Genomic DNA, 21,093 nt, shown 5'->3' with positions numbered 1-21,093 from the left:
CTAGCAGTACTTAATATCCACAATCTAACGGACTAGCTGAACGTGCAGTCCGCAGCGCCAAACAGCTGATGGAAAAGTCTCACTGAGATGGATCTGACATGTTTCTCAACCTGCTAAACATCAGAAACATTCCTCGTGACAGTACACTTGGCTCACTTCTGGAACATCTTATGTCACTTCAAACACGTTCGACCTTTCCAGTCAACACCAAACTGCTGGCCCCTGCATCGAAGGGCTCAGTACAGATCACAACACAACTCCAAAAGGAAAGACTCATCCAAAAACAATACAATGATGCGACCAGTCATCCTCTAATGCCACTCGCAGATGGTCAAGTTAGCAGGTTGCAAACTACAAAAGGACACGACCGCATCGGCATGGTGAAGCAGCTGTGTGTAGAGTCTCGCTCTTACCTCATCGAATCGAAGTGTCTACCGAAGAAATCACAGCCACATCCTTCCCGTCGCCGAGCCACCAACTCAACACGTCGACCCCGCAGACGGAGGAACACTGGACCCTGTCCCTGTTTCACCGCAGATTCGGCAGGTGCCTCGTCTTTCTCTGCGGACTCCTCAGCAATCCACCAATGAGCGCTTGAGAGCTCATTTTGCCACCAATGAGTCCCAAGGTGTTGCTTTGTAAGCCAAATCCAAAGTACTATGACTGAACTGAATATTGAGATGTTATGTAAAAATAAACAGGAATGTGACAAAGTATATTTTTCAGTGATGTGTGTTTATTTAAAGTTAATATATGTATTACAGTATATCGCATATTGATTTAGAAGGTAAATTACATGATACATTTATTTTGGTAATTTTATACTAGGTTAACACATGCCACTTTCTAGTTTGTAATTTTTACTGCAGGAACAATATTTTATTAAGATAGCTGCATAATTGCTATGGTTTTGTTTTACACAGACTGCTAAGTTTATTTTTTGTCACAGGAGGCTCAAACTAAAAGATGTAGATTATTCTGTCACAACGATTAATGTGTCCTATCAGTTGCCGTACTTGTTATCAGTGCGCAAGCTCCGCCTATCTGAATATTTTCCCTTGCAAGTAGTTCCACGATACAGCCACGTTGTGATTACAAGTTGTCATTAAACCAACTAAATACGTACAATGGACTCCTCACGCCTTTCTACAATTACTTTAAACAAATTATTAAATGACTCACAATCATTGATGAAGCAACAGGAAACAACTTTGTCATTGACGTTATGTTTCTCAATTGCATGAAATCCTTTATAAACAAAGTGATCTCTAGTGTTCATTTTGACAGCAATGTTTGGTTCAGTTCTATTTAGTCTTTTGACTAAAAGGCACCTTAGATTTCATCAAAAGGTAGTCATCAGGACTATTTCAGTTATAGTCTAATTTTAGTCAACTCAATGACATTAAGATTTTATATACATTTTAAAATATACAGGATAAGTGGATATTGAATTTATAAGGATTCAATTACCATTGATCAACTTGATGTGGGATGGTAATATTAATGTAAATACACAGACATATTTGATGTGACCAATGTGTAAGATCAGATGATCATCAATCTGATTGGATTTTGTCCCATGTGGCTAAATCCAAACAGAACAGATAATAAAAAATCTTAATATAGCTTGATGTTTTTTGTTGATGTTTAGTGGTGAATAAAAATCAATAAATAAATGTATTTTTAATTTATTGTTTGTATGGTAGAAATATGCACATTATAATTCTGAGCTTGTAGATGTCAATATTGATGCTTCTATATGTATATGTGACGCACACAAAAGGTGTTGTCACATTTTATGAATGTATTTGGCTAATGTTTTGTTTTAAGTTATTTAACTCTCTGTAATATGACCCATTTTGGGTTGGTTAATGACTGTGTTAAAGGACACAAAGCTTCAATTTGAAACAAACTGCATATCTCAGTTTTACCAGTAACAGGCAGTCTGGCGCCGTGCTTCTTTCATGGACTCTCCTTGCTAGTGGACGCGTGGCTTCCTCAGTTTGCTGAGCGAAGCTGCAGTGAACAGAAGCACTGTCGTCTTCCTCATCTTTTCTCCTGTTTACACAGGAATCTCATTTGTTTACACAGGAATCTCATTTGTTTACACAGGAATCTCATTTTACACAGGAATCTCATTTGTTTACACAGGAATCTCATTTGTTTACACAGGAATCTCATTTTACACAGGAATCTCATTTGTTTACACAGGAATCTCATTTGTTTACACAGGAATCTCATTTTACACAGGAATCTCATTTGTTTACACAGGAATCTCATTTGTTTACACAGGAATCTCATTTGTTTACACAGGAATCTCATTTGTTTACACAGGAATCTCATTTGTTTATGGGTCTTCAGACTGAGACCTGTAACATATACTTAATCTGTACTGGGTTTTTTTTTTTTCATGCCAAAGCTATGGAATAAACTCCACAAAAGATCTTTTGGTCCATTTTGACTTTATTTCATCAGACATAGGCTTAGTGTATGCTAAACAATTTCCAAAACATGTTTCAAAGACTGTTTATCTGAAGTGTTCTCTCTCCCTGATGATGAACAACAATGGAAGTGCAGAGTTCCTCTGTCTGCATTCCTCAGATAAGAAAAGCATTTATTTCAATCTGCCAATCCTGATTGACCACAGGAGGAACTAGTGCCAGCTCCGCTGCACGCTCCTTGCCGCAAGGCCATCTCTGGGCCCACTGCCCTTGGCGCCTACGGCCCCCGTGCGCACGTCGGACCTCCCTCTGGGCTCTCACGAAAGTGTGTAGCCCGGCTCAAGCTCCAGATACTACATTATCCAAGCTTTGGATGAAAGCGAAAGCTGCCGTCTCGAAAACCACGGCCGTCCTCGACGTCTCAGACGGTCCAGCACACATTGGCCAGCACTTGTGCTAGCTTCCTCGTGGTAGCGTAAGCTAGCCACCTGCTCTCCTAACTGCATCGTGCGAGATGTAAGCTGAGGCCTCTCTCTCTCTCTGCTCTGGCGCTCACCTCTGTCCATGTGGGCATAAAATACTGGGACTTGCCTTTCTCCTGTTGTCTATTACAACTTGTTGGTAATGAACGTAATTTGTGGTTTGTTTCCCTGTTTTGGAAGCAACAGGTGGAAGGAAAGACTGTGTTGGACAACGATCGGGGGCGGTGGGAGGAACTGCTCTTTTCTGTTGCTGTCCTATTGGTCCAATCGGGGGGAGAACTAGTTTGCCATTAGAGTTGTTTCCCTCAGGTTTACTAGCTAAACTAGGGCGATAGTGGCTGCTGTTCCGAAAACGTACCAGGTTATCTTGATTGCGGATTTGTACATATTGCATATTTTTGTCCGCTATGTATTGGTCGATCCGATTGGATTGTAATTTTTGGCGATTGAGAGTTTGCTTTACATTATTTAATTCATCATTAAGCTTTTGTGTTTTCAAAGACTTTTGTTCTTCCAGCTGCTTTTTTAGGAGTTCTTTGTGATTAAGAGAATCCTGTCGACGCTTCTCATCTTCTTGTTTCTGTTTGGCCAGGTGGGCCAGAAGTTCTTTGACTTCATTTTTCTGCTGTTTTCGCTGATTAGCAAGTTCTGTGGCCCTGCATTCAGCCTTCATTTCCAACTGCTCTTCCAAGCCTTTCTTCCACAAGTTGGTCTCATTTGCTTTATTCTGAGCCATCTCTTTTTGCTTTCTTTTCCACTCATTGTCTTTGATTCGTTGAAGTCGTTTGAATTCCTCTTCATGGTCAGGCATGTTCTTATTTATTCTTTTAATTTGATCTGACACCAAATCAAGAGTTATCTGCTGTACCTGCTTGCGTTTTTGTTTTCTAGCAGCAATTTTTGCATGTTCAGCATCTTTCTTTTTGATCCAATCTTCGATTTGAAGGGATTCCTGTATTTCTCTCTCTAATGCTTCTGTTTTGGCCTGTTTTTTCTCCCTCATAAGAAGTATGTTTTTTTGCGCAGTCAACTTTGTTTCAGCCCTTTTGGCCTCCTTAGCAATTAAGTGTGACTGGACACATTTCCGGTCCATTTCTACATACTCCTTTTCACACTTCTTTTTCCTATCGTCTTCCATTTGCACCTGCATTTTGCGCTCTTCTATCTGTATTTTATTGCACTTCGCATTTTCAGTGCATTTTTGTCTGCATCGTTGAGCAGTTATCCTACTGTCTTCCCCGGCGTAGTATATCTTCAACTCATCTAAACGTGCTTTCTCTTCCATCTGCTTAGCTTTGATTTTTTCTTTTTCGGAAATCTGATCAACTAAATCACTCTGCAGCTTAAGTGCAGCAATTTGTTGATTGATTTTTTGCACCCTTTTATCTTGCTCAAATTCCTTCAGTTCTGTCTGCATGACGAAATCCTGGTGACGTGCCAGCATCTCTAGCTCTTCTTCATTCATTGAACGCTCCTCGTCAATGTCTCTTTCCACACTTGCACCATCCACGCTTTCTTTGTCTAGTTCCTCTGTCTTTTTACCTTCTTTAAATGTTTCCTCTTTTCGTTCCATCATAAGTCCACCTGTTATGCAATTGTACTTACCAGGGATCTGATAGATCTCTTCAATTGTAATATTGTAGGATAATGTCTTGTTTTTTTTTCGCTCACTTTCTTTAACTTTAGCCTGCGTAACAACATTCTGCCGACATGCCGGTTTCATTGACTTCTCTTCATGCTGTGGTTTTGTCTTCAAATGTTGCCCCTCCATGTATTTTAACCGACAAATTTGACGTTTTTCAAGTTTTTCCTTACTTTCTTTCCTTTGCATCTCTTTCTTTGCCTCGCTCTGTTGCCTTACAAGGTCAGTTTGTTTGGACTTAGGGAGGAGAAGAGGGTCTTTACCACGAAGGTTCTTGATGACTGTTGTTTTTTCTTTATCCTGAATACGATTGTTTACATGATACATCATAAACCGTGACGGTTGATAATGCCTCTTAGCCATAGTCCACTTGGATTTAGCGCTTCTGTCTTTAGCTGTGAGCTCAAATATTGCTTTCTTGGTTATTGGCAAGCTGCAATGACCAAGAGGAGAACTCTAAAAGTGCCCTGAATGCAAGTGTGATGTCAACATATTCCACTTTCCACAAAAGCCTGATTGGCTGGTGACACGTGACAGGATCCAGCAACCATTCCTTTGATGACGTCACTGTTGCATTCCTATGTGATAACGTCACCGTTTCAGTAACCAGATCTTGTTTTGTAGATTTTAATTTATTTACCTTTGAAAAAGCTAAATAATGTTCTTTAAGGAAAGCTTGATTCCTTCATAAATGAATTAAGTCTTATGTTCTAGCCTGCCACCTGCTGTTTTGGGGGGTTTCTCGGGTGTGTGTGTTGGGGCGGTTACCTCCCTTTCATTGTCCCACCCTAACTCCCTCTTCTCTTAACCTTCCCCCCCCACCTAGCTGTAACACTGCCTTCTCCTTTTATATTCTCCCTCTAATAAAGTGTATCTTAACCTTCCTTAGGGAGGAATGGTGATGGTTGCAATTATGCAATAAAATGTATGTATTTGTTTCACTGCAATAATGAAACATGCAAAGCTGTCGTAAAAGATTGCACTACATGTAGTGTTGACTTTTGACAAGGTAAACTTTAAAAAAAATTTAAATGAAGACACACCAAATGTTCTCCCAATTTAAAGTTTCAAGTATATCTAAAAACAAACAATATCCCTCATGATCTCCAAATCCCCTCAAAGGCCACAAATGAAACCAACTGTCATTTAAAATCAACTCCATGTATTTATTTACTGTTAAATCATAGAATAAAAAAAACAAACCACAACATATTCAATGAGCTTTGTCCTGGTTTAATTAAGTGAACCATGAATGTTTGTTGAGAACAGTGCAAAAAAAGCTTCCCCTGCGGTAAGAAACTATTTCTAAACAAAATTAAAAAGCCATTTAAATCGTAAAGTGCATGTTTGGAGAAAAAAAGCCCCTCTGGATGAAGTTTGAAAAACTCCGAACAGGCAGCGAGGGTCTCACACAGACAACAAATGGCTCTGGTATAAAAATAACAGACATAATGTAGTGCATGTGCACCGACTGAACGTCAGTTTCAACATTCACGTCACATTAATGTACAGATGAGCCTCATTCCAGTTGAAATAAACTTCCAGTGGCTTCATGCAAATGGGCTCATCGTCCACAACACACACACATACACACACCATACAGGTTACACAGAGCCTAAAGTTCACCTGTGCACGTCCACAAACATCATGCAGGCTCCTTTACACGTGCACGTATCCAGTCACATGTTCCAGTCTGTTGCACTGAGGTCACATGGTATTGTAAAGCATGGCAGCGGCTCGGAGCTTCTTCTCAGTGGATGCCCTGCGAGAGCGCCGTGATGGGTGTCCCCTCACCTGCTGACGGGTGGACGAGGTAACGCTGATGCCCCCCCCCTCGGCATCCCCCCTCTCAGGTGTGTCTTGTTTGGGACAAACGAGGGAGGAGGGGGAGGACTGGGAGACACAGTTTATCTGGGTCAGCACTTTCTGTTTTTTCCAGATGTCGTCTGGGTGACTCTGAGGTTGGGAATAAAAGTCCTGTAAGTGTGGTGAAGACGGCTGCGATGGCGCCCTGACGTATGTTCTCAGGTCAAGGTCGCTGAGGTCATTGGCAGAAAGCTCCAGACAGTCCAGTTTGGCTAGAGAGGCTGATCTCTTCATCAGAGAGGGGGGGGTCAGGCCCGCCTGGCGGATGCGTGCCTCAAGCTCACACGCCCTATGGTACCCTGTTAGTTCCATTAGGCTCCGCCCCCCCAGCCTCCCTCTCAGCTGCTGCTCTCCTTCCAGTCCTGGAGGGACCAGTTCAGAGTCCATGGTGTCCATCAATGGTCCCGGGGCGACGCTCTCGTGAAGGAAAGCCTGCAGTTCACTGAGGGTCTGCTGGATTCTCTCCAGCTCCTGGGGGCCAGGGGCCAGCCTGCTTTCATCATCACTAAGGGACGAGTCAGTGTGCAACTCCTGCTCCGTCACCCCACCCACAGTCTGTAGGTCTGAACACAGGAGGGGTAGTCTTTGGGACTGGGTTGAGGTATCTACAGAGGATTCTGCTAAGTGACGTGTGGACACATGAGATTTGTTTATATGGCTGTTCTCAGGCATGAGCACGTCGACGGGTAAAGTACCAGAGACTTGGTGGATGCTGGTATTAGTGGGACCTGAGGACTGGAGTCTGTGAGGCTCTGTTTGTGATCCTAAAAGCTTCTCTTTGGGTTCAGCAGAAACGGAGGAAAACTTAGCCCTTTGTTCTTTGTGGACGACAGGGGAGGGCTCTGCTCTACTTGGTGAGGGTGGGGTCAATAGGAGGGGTGGCTGCTCCGTGTTGGGGGAGTGTAGCGGTGACCTCTGGGACACAGCAGCCATCTCCAGTTCCTGCCTCAGCTTCTGCTCCAGCTGCTCGGTGGCACGCCGCACTGAGCCTGGGGGCCAGTCGCACGGCAACATGGATGGAGACGAGGAATCCTGGGGGGTGTGGGACGAGTCCAGTTCCTCTGGAGGATCTGCTTGGACGGGCAGATGGAGCGAAGGAGGAGGAGAAAGAGAAGAAGCAGGATGACTTATGGCTTCGATCTCAGTGATGATGTGGCGGACTGATACTGCGTTGTCATGGTGATGAGATGGAGGTTGATCGGAACTTTCTTCAGATTGTGGAGAGTCCTGGTAGACAGAGAAAGACAGTTAGGCATTTTACAAATGCCATCTGCTACTGCTGTGCACATCCAGCAGGTGTCACCGTTCACAAGGAAGTGAATGCACGTGGGCGTTCACATGTCCTGCTCTTTAATGTGCAGGTGACCAAAAATGTTTGGAAAAAGCATTATAACATTATGACAATCATAATTGTAAAAAAAATCTGTTGCTGTTATAAATTGTAATTGGGTTCAGATAATTGAATTTGTGACTGTCATTAAAATTTAATAAATGGCTAATAAAATGAACTGAACTAAATTACGGGAAAAAACTGGGGAATCAAGTTACAGTTCTATGGCTTACACATACATAGGAAATAATTCTAAAATTATGTTTCATATCAACTTTTCCCGCTACCGGTCGCTTCTCTTGACGAACATTTAAAAACCAAATTTTAATTCAGGGCTATACTGACCAAAAAAAGGCTGAGATGCCCACAAAAAAAAATTCATACCAATATTTTCATGGATAATGAAGCCTAAGAAAGTAACCAAGAGATGAAAAACAAATTTGATGATAGATAATATTTTTAGTGTATTTTACAGAAAATTTAAGACGTGAGTCAATACTGACCTGTTATCATTAGAGATGCTAAAAGAAAGCTAACACATGAGGAAGGTTATGACTTATGTGGTTATTTATTAAAGACTCAGTAATTGTGATTAATTATTATTGAACTTTGGGAATTGATAATGTAAATGTAACTTACTTTCAAAGGGAAAATTATAATTGCAATTTTAATTGTAATTGGAAGAAAGCTGGTCACTGTAATCATAATTGTGTTGTAATTGAACACGGATAATTGAAGATGTAATTGTAATTGAGGCTTCAACAAATGTGTTTTACTCATTCAATATAAAAACGTTGGTATTAACTTATTTGTATTTCATCATGTTCAATTTCTGTTCTCCACGTGCACACGTTGGTTGTAATGTTCACATGTGAAAAGATCTTCATCCTCATGACTCATTGTGGTAAAAAAAAAAAAAAAAAAAAAAACAAAAAAAAAAACTTACTCACATTCCATACGCTCACATATCCCCAGTAAAATGCACCCAGTCAGGAACATGTGAACTTTGGAAGGTTTGAATAGTCTTTACCTGACTCATCTTGCCCTTGTGATCATCCTCTTCGTCGTTCGCCTCCGTCTCTTCATCAGTGGACTGTGGTGTCCGTTGCTGTGCCTGCTCTGAAAGCGTCCTGGTTCGTCGGTCTTTAGCCAGAGTGAGAAACTTCTCGCGTGCGCTGAAGAAGTCGATGCTGTCGGCGCTGTGATTGGACGAGCCGACGGCCTCCCCACCGCTGGTCTGGGGGGGAGTTCTGGGGTTGTTGTTGTAATCGCTGGAGACAAGGGGAAGAGCTGAGGGCCACAGGGGCAGGGGGGCCGTTTCTGGGCTGAGGGGCGTGTCTCTGTCGTCTGTTAGATCTGATAAGGAGTAGATGAATATATCTGTGTCACTGGATTCCAGCGTTAGAGGAGAAACATCCTCGGAGCTGCTTTTCTCCAGTAAAGTCAAGGAAAGTTCAGCTGCTTCGTGATTGGCTGCTGGCGATAGGGACCCTCTGTGAGCTCGCTGTAGCTCGGGGGTGGGAGGAAGGATGTGGAGCGAAGGTGGAGGGTGAAGGAGTGCCACGGGCATGGCGACGGCCACGCTCGCAGCATTGTCCAGTCTTTCCTCCGGGACCACAGTAGCAGCGTGAGGTCTGAGCAGGGGGGGTGAGGGGGGTCTGACCTCTTCCAGAGCCGCTGAGTCAACCTCGCCGTTGAGGAGTGAGTCAGACATGTGTGCGTTATTTGATTTGGCTTTTGGTTGAGCACCGAGCGCCTGCAGCACGGCCACGCCCAGGAAGTGGTGCAGGGAGGGGGGGGGACGTGGAGGTGGTGTTGTTGTTGTGGGAGTCAGAGCGACCCAGGGAAGGTGAGACAGGCTTACACATCAAGCCCGGATGATCCGATAGGTCGCTGTCAGAGTGGGAGCGCCACAGCTTGTTATGCCTTTGTTTACTGGGAAAAAAACAAAACAAAAAAAAAAAACAACTGGAGTTTAAACAGTCTGAGGTTCGTAGGAAACATGGTTAAAAAATCCAAAAAGTACCCCAGTGTTTCCCACACATTCATTTATTTGTGATGGCCTGCCACAAATAGATTTTGGCACTGTTCGACCGAGCTCTGTATGTAGCATTTCATTACAACTCCTGGTCATTTGGTGGCAATATACATCAGGGTTGGGGTCACTAGAATACATCTGCATTGTATATATTTTAATTTGAGAAACCCACCACCAGAAATATATTCTGTTCCTGTGGGAATCACTGCAATCTAAAGCAACAGGATTATCTTTATGTAAGAAGTTGATTTAATAACTACAGCTGCATGCGTGAGCTTCATTACATGTGAAATCTGGATAAGTATCGCAAAAAAGTTTTTATGCTTTCCTGAGGAGGAATCTCAGACATTTTGATATTATAATGGGACGCAAAAGCACAATGAAAACACTTTTTCCCCAAATACACGTCACAGAACGTGACGTACCTGGTCACATGACCAATTCTCTCCAAGAAAACATGGCGCGGTACATGTAAACAGAAGAGGAGACTGGGATATTTCTTAGCATTATACTTAAAATAATTACTGCCACATAGGAATACAGAGTGTTATAAGGAGGTTATGAGCGTCCATCTTCCTCTTGCGTGATGAATTTGCGAGGCTCCTGCTCAAAACGACCTTCAATTGAAATACGTTCAAAGCGCAATTATACTTTGTCGACATTTAGAAATATCGCTTTTATTTTGCAAAAATCTGTAATAGAAACCCCGCTAGTGACGTGTTTAAAGCGACTCAGTCTCATAGTGAATAGAAGTCAGGCCCTCTTTGAAACAACCCTACAAATAATAATACATCTGCTTTAAAACCAGTGCACACCTGGCCAGGAGAATTCCCTGATACTCCTCCAGCTGCTTCATGAAAGATGGGTTTGGCTTGGTGACGGCCCGTTTCTCTTTCACAAAGTCGAAGGCGGTGTCCAAGTCCCATCCGTACTCCTTCATGGCGTAGGCGATCACTGTGGATGCAGAACGACTCACTCCCATCTTACAGTGAACCAGACACTTGGCTCCAGCTTTTCTATAAGACCAAGGACAACATGTGGACCAACAGTGAGAAATGAAAGACGTTTTGCTCTGTGTGTGTGTGTGTGTGAGTAAAAACCCACTTGGCTTTGGTGATGAACTTATACGTGTCGTTCCAGTACTCCAGCAGGTTTGTTGCTTCCTCGTCGTACACTCTGATGTTGTGGTATTCGAACATGCCGGGGAAAAAATTATCAATCTCCCTGGTCACATTCAGGATGTAGCGCACTCTACAGGCAAGAAGAAAAAACATGACATGAGGGAATTTAAAACAACAGTAAAAAACAAATAACTAAGATATTATATATATTTTAATACATATCTTAAAGAAACCCATGTTGCATTCCATGCAACAGTTTTTTTTGACAAAGATATTATATACACTTGTATTAAAAGAAAACATTTGACATTAATCACGATTACTACTGAGATAATGACTCTTTAATGCAGGGTTTTTCAACGCTGGGGTAGCCTGAAATGTCCAGCAATGATAAAATAAAACAAAAAATATAATTTCAAATTTCCCTTTTTTTTTTTTTTTTCGTTTTCTCACATCAGATCTTTTCAACAATCCAGATCTAACCATAGATATGAAGTTTTAATTTTATTATTTGTCATAAAAACAATTGTTTCAATGACAAAACACAAAATATGCATTTTAAAAATAAGGTGCAAAGTAGAACTTTTGATGACGTTATTACAGCCTTGACTAGGTCAATAATTGATAGGAACATTGATCACTTGCATTTTCTTCAGGAAATGCAAATATTCCCTTGACTTTAAGGGAGAAAATCATTGATTTTGAGGCATTGTTACTTTTAGAGCTATGAGCATTTATTGAAAAAAACTTACATTCTTAGGGCTTAGACCAAAGCGCTACCTTTTATAAAGTTCAAAATGTTATATATAAATATTTTTTTTTAGACTTTTTTCACATCAGATCTTTTAAACAACTTCAGACCTAACCATAGATATAACGTTTTTATTAAATTTTTATATATTTATTTTTGTATGCCTTTTTTTCATAACCCCTGACTTTTTCAATGCTAAAAAACACTAAATATTAGTGATGTAACGATTAATCGTAAGGCAGTTAAAAATCGATTCATAGGTATCACGATTGACATCGATACTTTGAAAATTGAATCGCAGTACTATTTATCCCTTCTCTTGTCCAGCAGTGTACCGGCGGGCAGAATCTGCTACTACTTTCTTTCTGGCCGCCTTCTACTCTTACATGTTAATGTTACATGTTAATAAATGATTCCTTGCCCCTTTAGCACCGAAAGAACATCTGTAATATTACGTGAATATCTGTAAAAGTCACGTTTTTCTATGAGCTCTGTCTGCTAGCATAGCATCTCTTCTTCACTGCTAGATTAGCTGCATGCCAACCGACCACTGGGTTACCAACGCCCTCTGCTGGTCCAGACAAATATCTGACGTAAATCAGTGCAATGACAGTTTTTTTGTTAAGGCACAAAATACATTTTCAGTTGCACTTTTAAAAAGAAAAAGAACTATTATGCAGTTTTGTATTGTTTACTATAGAACCAGAATTTAAATTAATAAGCTTCTTCTTCATTTGTATTATTCCTTTATTTATTTCAGGATTTATTTTTAGTTAAATTGCATTGTTTTGAATAGTTTATCAAGGGATGCTTTTGACAATTAAAAATAAAAGGAAAATAATACAGTATTTTCTAATAAATAAAGGAAATATTTTTCAGTCACCATTTGTCTACAGTCCCATTTTGTAAAATAAATCGTGAGAGAATCGTATCGTGAACCCAGTATCGTGAATCGAATCGTATTGGGAGTTGAGTGAATCGTTACATCCCTACTAAATATGCTATATTTACAAAGATAAGGTGCAAAGTAGTTTGGTATACAGTTATTACAGCCTTCAGTAAAATAAATAAATAAAAATTATTTTTCATTTTTTATTATGTACTGTATTTTGCAGAATTAAAAAAACAATGAATAATGTAATTTAATAATAATTTTTGTTTTCATATGAAAACACCAAATACAATCTCATGTTTTTTCTCTCCAAATATAAATTTTGTTAAAATAAAATGTACTATAACAATATCTGAGCTGGTGCTTATTGTTACTTTGTGTGCTAATGCTGGTTACTCTGTATTTGTAACAATATAACAAACTAATTTTAAAGAAAAAAAAAAGTCTCTGGGGTCAACAGAAATTTGTGATATAAAAATGGGGTCACGACCAGAAAATGGATTGGGAACCACTGCTTTAATGCATATACTGCAACAGAACTTAAGTCCGACGTGACTTACCCACTGTTCTGCAGCTCTTCCAGGTTGGACGCGTTCCACTCTGAGCCCTGAAGTGAACAACAGACACAACCATGACACTCATCTCACCCACTTAAAACCATGAGGGCAAATCATGAGAGGGAGAAAAGAAAGATAATGCTTGTGCTATTTTTGAAAAATAGATAAGGAATCAAAATAAAAAATGAAACCCAATTCCGTGTCAGCTTGAGACACACTTTGTGTCTGATAGCGCAGAGATTTTTGGCTCTTACCAGAAAAACGTGTTCAAAGATTTCTGTGGGGCTGTCCATCTGTCCAAGGATGAGAATCATCTCGTTGTCGATGAACTCTTTAAACTCGCGAAGATTACACACCATCTGCATCTCCAACTCTGTTCGGATCTGAGACAGAAAACCAGGGGTTCACATGTTTGTTGTTCTGCTAAGCAGGGTCGGGGTCAATCATCATTATAATTGCGTAATTGATAATTCATTAAATTATGACGTAATTTTAGAAATTGTAAAATCATATTGCTGTTGTAATCATAATTGACTTGTAATTGAGTTCAGGTAATTGTATATGGCATGGAAATTGTAAAAAAAAATTGTCAATTACAATTATGGAAACCTGGGGAACAATGTTACTGTTCAATGGCTTACACATACAGTATGTAATTAATAATTACCAAAATATGTTTCAGATCAACTTTTTACATTTTAGTACTTGAAGATCATTGTACTATTTGAAAAATAAATAAGGGGTATAGCGACGGAAAAAAAGGCTCAGACGCACACACCAAAAATGATCAAAATCAATATTTTCATGGAAGAGGAAACCTACTAAACAACAAAACATAAAATGAAAAACAAATTGGAATGAAACATAATATTTTAATAATTTTTAGGGTGATTTAAAAACATGAGTCGAAAACTGACCCGTTATAAGAGATGCTAATTGCTATTGCTAGGTTATTGCTAATGCTAGGCTAATGGTACTGCTAGGTAAGTGCTAAAATAACACTAGGATAATGCTAGCATTAAGCTAATGCTAATTATAGGCTAATCTTAATGCTAGGTTAATGCTAATGCTAAGTTAATGCTAACCAATGCTAATGATAGGCTTATGCTAAGTTAATGCAAGGCTAATGCTAACCTTAGGTTATTGCTAATGTTAGGTTAATTGTAATGCTAGGTTTATGCTAATATAATGCCAGTCAATGCTAATGCTAGGATATGCTAATGATAAGCAAATGCTAGGCTAATGCTAAGCTAATGCAGTGCGACGCGGGCGGGCCAGCACCCGCATCCTCACTTGCATTTTCTTCAGGAAATGCAAATATTCTAGTTGTAATTGACTTTAAGGGAGAAAATCATTTTAATTTTAATTGTAATTGTAAAAATTCTGGTCACCGTAATCATAATTCAGTTGTAATTGAACATGGATAATTGAAGACGTAATTGTAATTGAAAAATGGAATTGACTCAAACCCTGCTGCTAAGACTGTGCGCCTTAAGGACTGAAGAGTAGTTAACACTACTCTGAATGTCAACAAATAGAAAAATAAAGCTTTGTTGCCTCGTACCTCTTTGCAGGTGACGTTTTCTAGATCTTTCTGCATCATGATCTCTCTGAGGCACATCTTGATCAGCCTCTCTGTGCGTTCTCTCTCTGTGGGCCTGGACACACAAAGACAAACAGGAATGTTTTCACTGAGTTCTTCCACCTTCCACAGCAGGACATCTTTCCAGCCACAGATATGACCGTCACATGTAGCTTAACTGTTCAGGTGAGCAAATTGTGACTTTGCAAAAGAACACCTTTAAACGTGACCGTTGTTCCTGGGTGTATTGTTACTCGTTCCCCAGAGGGACACGCTTAGGCTTTGGACGTCACACAAGGCCCCCGGCCTAATTATGTCCCTGAAGATCATTTTGTCTCCTAGCATCTCCAAACAATGCTCAAATCTCTGGTGTGGTAATGCTAACCGATCCGCTAGTGTAACAATATAAAGAAGTAAATGAGGGGAAGGTCAATGACCAGAAAAGCCATCACATGTGGTGTAAACTTTGAAACTGTTGGGATTGTTCTACCAAAGTAGGAGTGTCAAATTTATTTTAGTTCAGGGGCCAAATAGGAAGCAGTTTTTAGATTAGAAAAAGTAATTTCAACAATAATGTGCCCAGTTTTCACTTCCACATATATATTATATCTGAAGTATGTAAGGAACATGACAGATATCAGTTTTACTTTAAAATTCCCTAATTTTGTGATTAATTTTTATTTAATTTGGGTACATTTTGTGGAATCGTTTGAGGAAATTTGCATAATTTGGAAAAAATTCAGAGTTCTTTCAACAATTTCAGATTAAAAATGACTGCCATCATGTGGCACAATTCAAAGGAAAACTGTGAGGCCTGCAAATATTTGTTGAGTTTCATTGAATTTGCTAAATTAGGTTAAATTGGTAATTAACCCAATGATTCATGTTATTTACTCTCCTGCGGGCCACATTAAAGGTTCTAAAGGGCCAAGTTTGGCCCCCGGGCCTTGAGCTTGACACATTTAACAGAGAACATGAACTGTGGACAATAAGCTTAAAGGGTTAAGGAAATGCGCTCACTCACTATTTGACCTGAAATTATTTCAAAGCACTCTTGACTCGTAACACATCAAGTAGAAAAAGACAAATCATGCTACAGAAGGACTTCCAGGAATCGTGTTACTTGCAGAACTGCATATGGATGTCTGTAAATCAACAAGCTTGTTCCAGCTGCATTTAGCTTTTCCTTGGAGCTCACACTGGAAAATAAGCTGCCCTGTCAACAAATGTTGGCACTTGGTGCAGCTTTGCTAGCTGGCCTTTACAGGAAGTTAAAACGTGCAATAAAAGACAGTGCAAAAACGTTAGGATTTGTTGGCCAGCTGTGTGGATGGACCATCCAGGGAACATCAAGTGCCCCTTGCACCACTCCCACATTCGCCTTCACTCCTTCTGCCACCTGTTTGTGTTCATCTGCTCTTTGTTCACAGATGCATGTGATCTGTCTGGACCTGTTTTTTCTATGAGTAAATCATACACTTTAAAACTTTGCTATGTAGGACACCTAAAATATTTAGTATGGTTTTTCCCACCTTTTGAGCCACGCACATATTTCCCAATTAGCAAAATCACAATGTACACCGCTAAAAAACCCTCACAAGAAGTATATGTTTTGAAACTTAATAAAAATCTAGTTTCAATTTATTCAGTATGAAACCTGGGCCTGTTTAGTTGAACACAAAGCTGATATGTATTTGTAGGATTTGAAGATCTTACTAATTTTAGTCCAACTCTTTCACCTCTTTATAGCAGCCATCCTTGATAAGTTCACCAACCCATAGATAGGGAGCAGAAGTGAAATTGATATGTTTGCCAGAATGGGAAACTTTTTGTCAGAAGGTAGGTCAGCTAATCTCAGTTTTATACTGGTTGGTTCCCCAGGGCAGATAGAATATTTTTTCTTTCAAATATTTACGTTGACGTTATCTTACTTGCAGCAGCACTATGTACTTTTGTATTTAGTGCCTTTAAATGAAAGAGCATGTAATTGTTCCACCTTGCTCGCTAATACTGCGTTCACATCAGACCTTCTGTGGAAGCTGAAGAGCCGGCGTTCCTGGATTCACCAGGTTAACCAACGACGCAGCCAACTTGGTGAGTTTCACACTGTTTTCTTCAGGAGCTGCGCCAAATCCTTCCTGGTCCAGTCCCAGTTAAAATAACTGGCCATGTCGTAGAGCTCTGGGTGGTCAAACGCCGCCACGATTATTTTCTTCTCCGCGCAAAAATGGTTGAAAAGACCAGTTTCCCCATTGACGGCCTGACGTCATTGACAAGGACTCGATTGGCTTTCAACGCCTGCGCGTCACATTTGCTGGAGTTCAATATTTCAACTCAAGCAAATGACAAATGTCACGCGAAAAACGGTAGCGCGCGCATCCGTGGCCAACGCTCTTGCTGTGCGGATCAAACGGCGCCGCCCAACAGGAGAATAAATTGCCTGTGACTTTGCGTGTAATCTGGCTGCGCAAACATTTCGTGCCACGTCCAGTGTGAACGCAGCATAAGAAAGCATAAGAAATGGAGAATCTTCCAGGGCACTACCTGGTGATTTCTCTCGGCACACTTATGTGGTTGTGAAACACTGATCTAGTATGTGTGTGTGTGAGAGAGAGAGAGAGAAGAGAGAGAGAGAGAGAGAGAGAGAGAAGAGAGAAATAGGAGAGAGCGAGAGAGAGAGAGAGAGAGAGAGCAGGAGAGAGAGAGAGATTCCCAATCTAAATAGGTTGAGGCATGTGACTCACAGCAGGGAGGGAATTTCCCTTCTATTGAGGCATTCCCTCCACTTAATTTCTCTCAGTGAACATCTATTGACGAAGCTGCCATCACAGGTTAGAAAGTCCGTGAATGCCCCTGAGCTGGTTGAAGATAATCCCGAAATGTGTTGGGTTGCACATTCTCCTCGTTTGTCCTTGTCTTGGTTGTCTTTAGTTATCGTGGACAGCATGTGACCTCAATCCCTGTAGTGTACACACGTTACTTGGAACCACTTTTGGCCTTTGCTAAACAGTACACATGGTGGAGAATGCACCCTGTGTGACGCTCAAAGTGTCAGGGTGAAATTCTGAGAACTTGTATGTCACATCCCCACATGTGCATTACAGTTGTTCCTGAAGAGAGTTTGTATGTCAGCAGAAATGTGTGTTACAACACACAGCAGCTTTCTATTAACATGGTGCAGCTTTAACTTTGACTTTGCTTAGCTGCAACCCAGAATTGTTTAGTTTTGGATTAAAACATAAAGGAGATTAGGTCTAACTGATGGTTTTAATTACCAGTATCTCTATACAGTGTTTAATTGATATTGGTTCTAGGGGTGTCCTTTTTCACTACCAATACAATACCGATATTGCAGCCTTGAGTATTAGCCGATACCAATATTGATCCAATATGATATCAGCGCAAATCAAACATTAGGGTTATTCCATGTTACAAATGGCGGTCTAAAAATAATTCTTAATAATTCAATTGGCACAATGTAAATTGTGTTTGATCGAATGAATACTTTTTGAGATATGGACAATTTTAGCGTCAATTTTCGTGAGTCCTTCTTTTATTTTCAAATCACGAATGATTAGTCACATATATGCATTGGTTCTTTGGTGACAGTCACTTGAAATCCAAAAAAAACATTTTCATTGGCCCATAACTGCCATGTATAAATGGAAAGAAATAAATGTATCTGTTTTAATTTACAGTTTGAAGATGACTCTTTCTTGGAATGTAAAACATTTTTTCTTTTATGCGAACGTCTTCATTTTATTTTGGACCCCAACTTTCACCACTCGCCAATATTGAAAATCCTTTACATGAGAACATTGTAGCTTGCCTTGTCTTATAATCATTTGTTGTTTATAGTTCAGAAAAAAATACTTGTTAAAGTTGAACAATTCTTTTTCTTGTGTATAATGAGTGTCATGGTTATAAAAAGTATGTGGGATGATAATTAATATACATTGAGATCATGTTGGGTCAACAAAAAACAATGCTTGTGATGGTTATTCGTTCTATGTAGTGGACTAAACAGTGAACACTGTGTGTAATGTGATTTTGGTTAAAAAGTACCAGTGCTTGTGTCTTCAGCTGAGAGATTTAATGTAGATAAACCTTAACACCACACAGTCAGTGCAGTTCCTGATGTTTCATCATCTGTATGTAGAGGTGGGCCCTGACTACCACCTTCTGCTTATGTGTTCATTACTTGCATCTACTCCACAGGTCTGTGAAAAGAACAGGGAGTTGGCACGGTGCGACTCCACGTCCTGCATGGCGTTCCACTCGTGGAGGCAGACCTGTCTGGATGAGACTCTGCTCTGGTAGTAGCTGACCCAGTCAGGAACAGGCTGCCCTGGGTAGTAGTTATGGCAGCGAGCCACCCTCACAGGCTTTGTGGAGAGACTGGAGGGCCCGACCTGGAAAAAGGAGAATGAAGTTCACACTGGAGCAGTTCAGGGAATGAACCAAAACTAAAAAATGTGATAGTGAGGAGAAATTAGAGCAGCAGGGAGATGAAAATACTGAATGATTGCAGTTTGAACCCTGAGCTACAGCTACACAGCACATAAATGTGTGCACAGGATGATGAAGGGGAAGCAGCTCAGAGAAATGGAAGGAAATAAGGATGACAAATTCAGGAAGGTAAAGGCAGGCTGTGCTGATTATGTGCAGCAGAGAAAAATCAAGAGGCGTCTGAGGAGGGAGAAAGATAAAGAAAGGAAATGGGAAGATAGCGAGAACAGAGGGAGTCTGAAGGTTCATGGCTGACCATGTGTAGATAAAGCCGCTCACCACATGGCTGGACAGAAACCGGCTTGAAGACCGTGAACTCTGTTTTACCGTTGATACGCTGATACACCACTGAGGAGAGGAAAGGAGACGTCATAAAAAGTAGAACTAACGTCCAGAGTCATTGGAGGGGCCGCTTGGCTGCCCCCGGGGAAAAGTTTAGAACGCATGTGTCAAACTCAAGGCCGGGGGAAAAATCCGGCCCCTTAAGAGAGTCTAATTCGGCCCACATACCAAATTAATCCAGTTTTAGACATCTCAAAATTCACCAATTTTATGAAACTGCAACATTTTAGGGGCTTGCAGTTTTCCTTTGTTTATATTGCATGGATGCAGTCATTTTAATTGCAAATTGTGAAAGAACTCTCATTTTTCCACAAATCTCTCAATTTCTTACAACATATTTCACAAAATTCCTCTAAATTACAACAAGAAATTGGTGACAAAAATCAAGAATTTTTTAAGTGAAGATCCGACAGGCACTTGTATTAAAACTAGGTCACAACATGGAAGTAGGGACGGGTCAGAGATGTGTCACTCCACCATCTCCGTCCAAGTGGATCAGAGTGTCGCTCCACAGAGGAAGAACCAGACCCACGGTGCAGCAGCTGGAAACAGACCCATGCGTTAGCATTGGGAGAACACATTTAGTCTGACACTAAAACTTAAACTCTAACTGTATCTGAAGTTCTGCTACACCAAGAGGAATTGTGTATTTATATTACATAGAATATTACAGGACAGTTGATGATGGCACTGACCTATCTGAGGAGAGAAAGTCCATGCCGAGCACAATGCTTTCCTCTGTGTCCTGTCGACCGTTGGTGGAACACCACCACCATGTAGCGAGTTACTGAGGATAGGCGCTCTCCAGACGCACAGCCTGTGACGACACAAACACACATGACTCACCTGCTACCACCATAAACAATACTTGCAAACATGTCAAATCCTGGGATTTCTAAATGTTGAAACAAGAGCTTCTTTGAATTCTCGTCCAAGTTTCAGGTATTTTTGTTTGGGAACAAAACACTGAAACCCAGCACTGACTCTACTTCCACCTCACATCTCATATTGTGTGTGTGTGTGTGTGTGTTACTTGCCAGTCGAATGGTGTCCTCAGGGCGCAGCACAGTGAACATAGTTTGGAGATGTTTCTGGAGGTCACCTGTACAACAAAAAAGCTCTTATCAGATAATAATGACGGCGTAACAAGCTCAGCATCAACATAAGAGGTGAGATCATGTATCATTTCCCCCTGCAGCAAGTTTCCCTTCAATTTACCATGGAGTCTAGTTACTTTGGCCTACATGTGGCAGATATTAACTTGTTTAATTTAATAAGATGCCACCTTATAAAACTATTTTTTTATTACATTGCATCAAAAATCAATTATTACCCTTTAATTAGTGTGTGTGACCCTGTGTGCCTGGTCCAAGCTGTAACATCATTAGAATGGACCATTTCCCAGAGATGAAAGTAACAGATTACAAGTACTCACGTACTGTAATTGAGTTGCTTTTATGGGTACATGTACTTTTTCTAAATCAGTATTTACTTGTACTGAACGTACGTTTTAAAAGAAGTAAAGTAATTTTGTTACATT

The 21,093-nt window shown here is 40.5% G+C and overlaps 2 protein-coding genes across 2 annotated transcripts in view; both read right to left on the bottom strand.

Annotated features, from left to right (window-relative positions):
• Positions 1-2,343: 2,343 nt before the first annotated feature.
• On the bottom strand, positions 2,344-5,669 carry LOC114474012 (cilia- and flagella-associated protein 45-like). Its single transcript, XM_028463843.1, has one exon. It carries the CDS (start codon positions 4,926-4,928, stop codon positions 2,994-2,996), a length of 1,935 nt encoding a protein of 644 aa, XP_028319644.1. The 5' UTR covers positions 4,929-5,669; the 3' UTR covers positions 2,344-2,993.
• Positions 5,670-5,707: 38 nt separating this feature from the next.
• Positions 5,708-21,093, bottom strand: part of ssh2a (slingshot protein phosphatase 2a) — a 52,826-nt gene continuing 37,440 nt past the window's right edge. The window contains 16 exon segments of the mRNA XM_028463844.1: positions 5,708-7,658; positions 8,792-9,565; positions 9,567-9,696; positions 10,615-10,815; positions 10,904-11,050; positions 13,124-13,170; positions 13,375-13,503; positions 14,685-14,778; positions 18,919-18,940; positions 18,943-19,078; positions 19,080-19,103; positions 19,106-19,114; positions 19,491-19,555; positions 20,028-20,095; positions 20,249-20,370; positions 20,591-20,655. Of these exon segments, the coding sequence (XP_028319645.1) occupies positions 6,273-7,658; positions 8,792-9,565; positions 9,567-9,696; positions 10,615-10,815; positions 10,904-11,050; positions 13,124-13,170; positions 13,375-13,503; positions 14,685-14,778; positions 18,919-18,940; positions 18,943-19,078; positions 19,080-19,103; positions 19,106-19,114; positions 19,491-19,555; positions 20,028-20,095; positions 20,249-20,370; positions 20,591-20,655 (3,419 nt within the window). The 3' untranslated portion in view covers positions 5,708-6,272.

The sequence above is a fragment of the Gouania willdenowi genome, chromosome 13, assembly GCF_900634775.1.
Source record: "Gouania willdenowi chromosome 13, fGouWil2.1, whole genome shotgun sequence".
Lineage (NCBI taxonomy): Eukaryota > Metazoa > Chordata > Actinopteri > Blenniiformes > Gobiesocidae > Gouania > Gouania willdenowi.
The sequence above is the reverse complement of the archived record's forward strand: the minus strand, read 5'-3'. Positions and strand labels throughout refer to the sequence as shown.

Bases quoted from the DNA above. Each gene is read 5' to 3' on its own strand.
- LOC114474012 (XM_028463843.1), bottom strand. From the start codon at position 4,928: ATGGCTAAGAGGCATTATCAACCGTCACGGTTTATGATGTATCATGTA.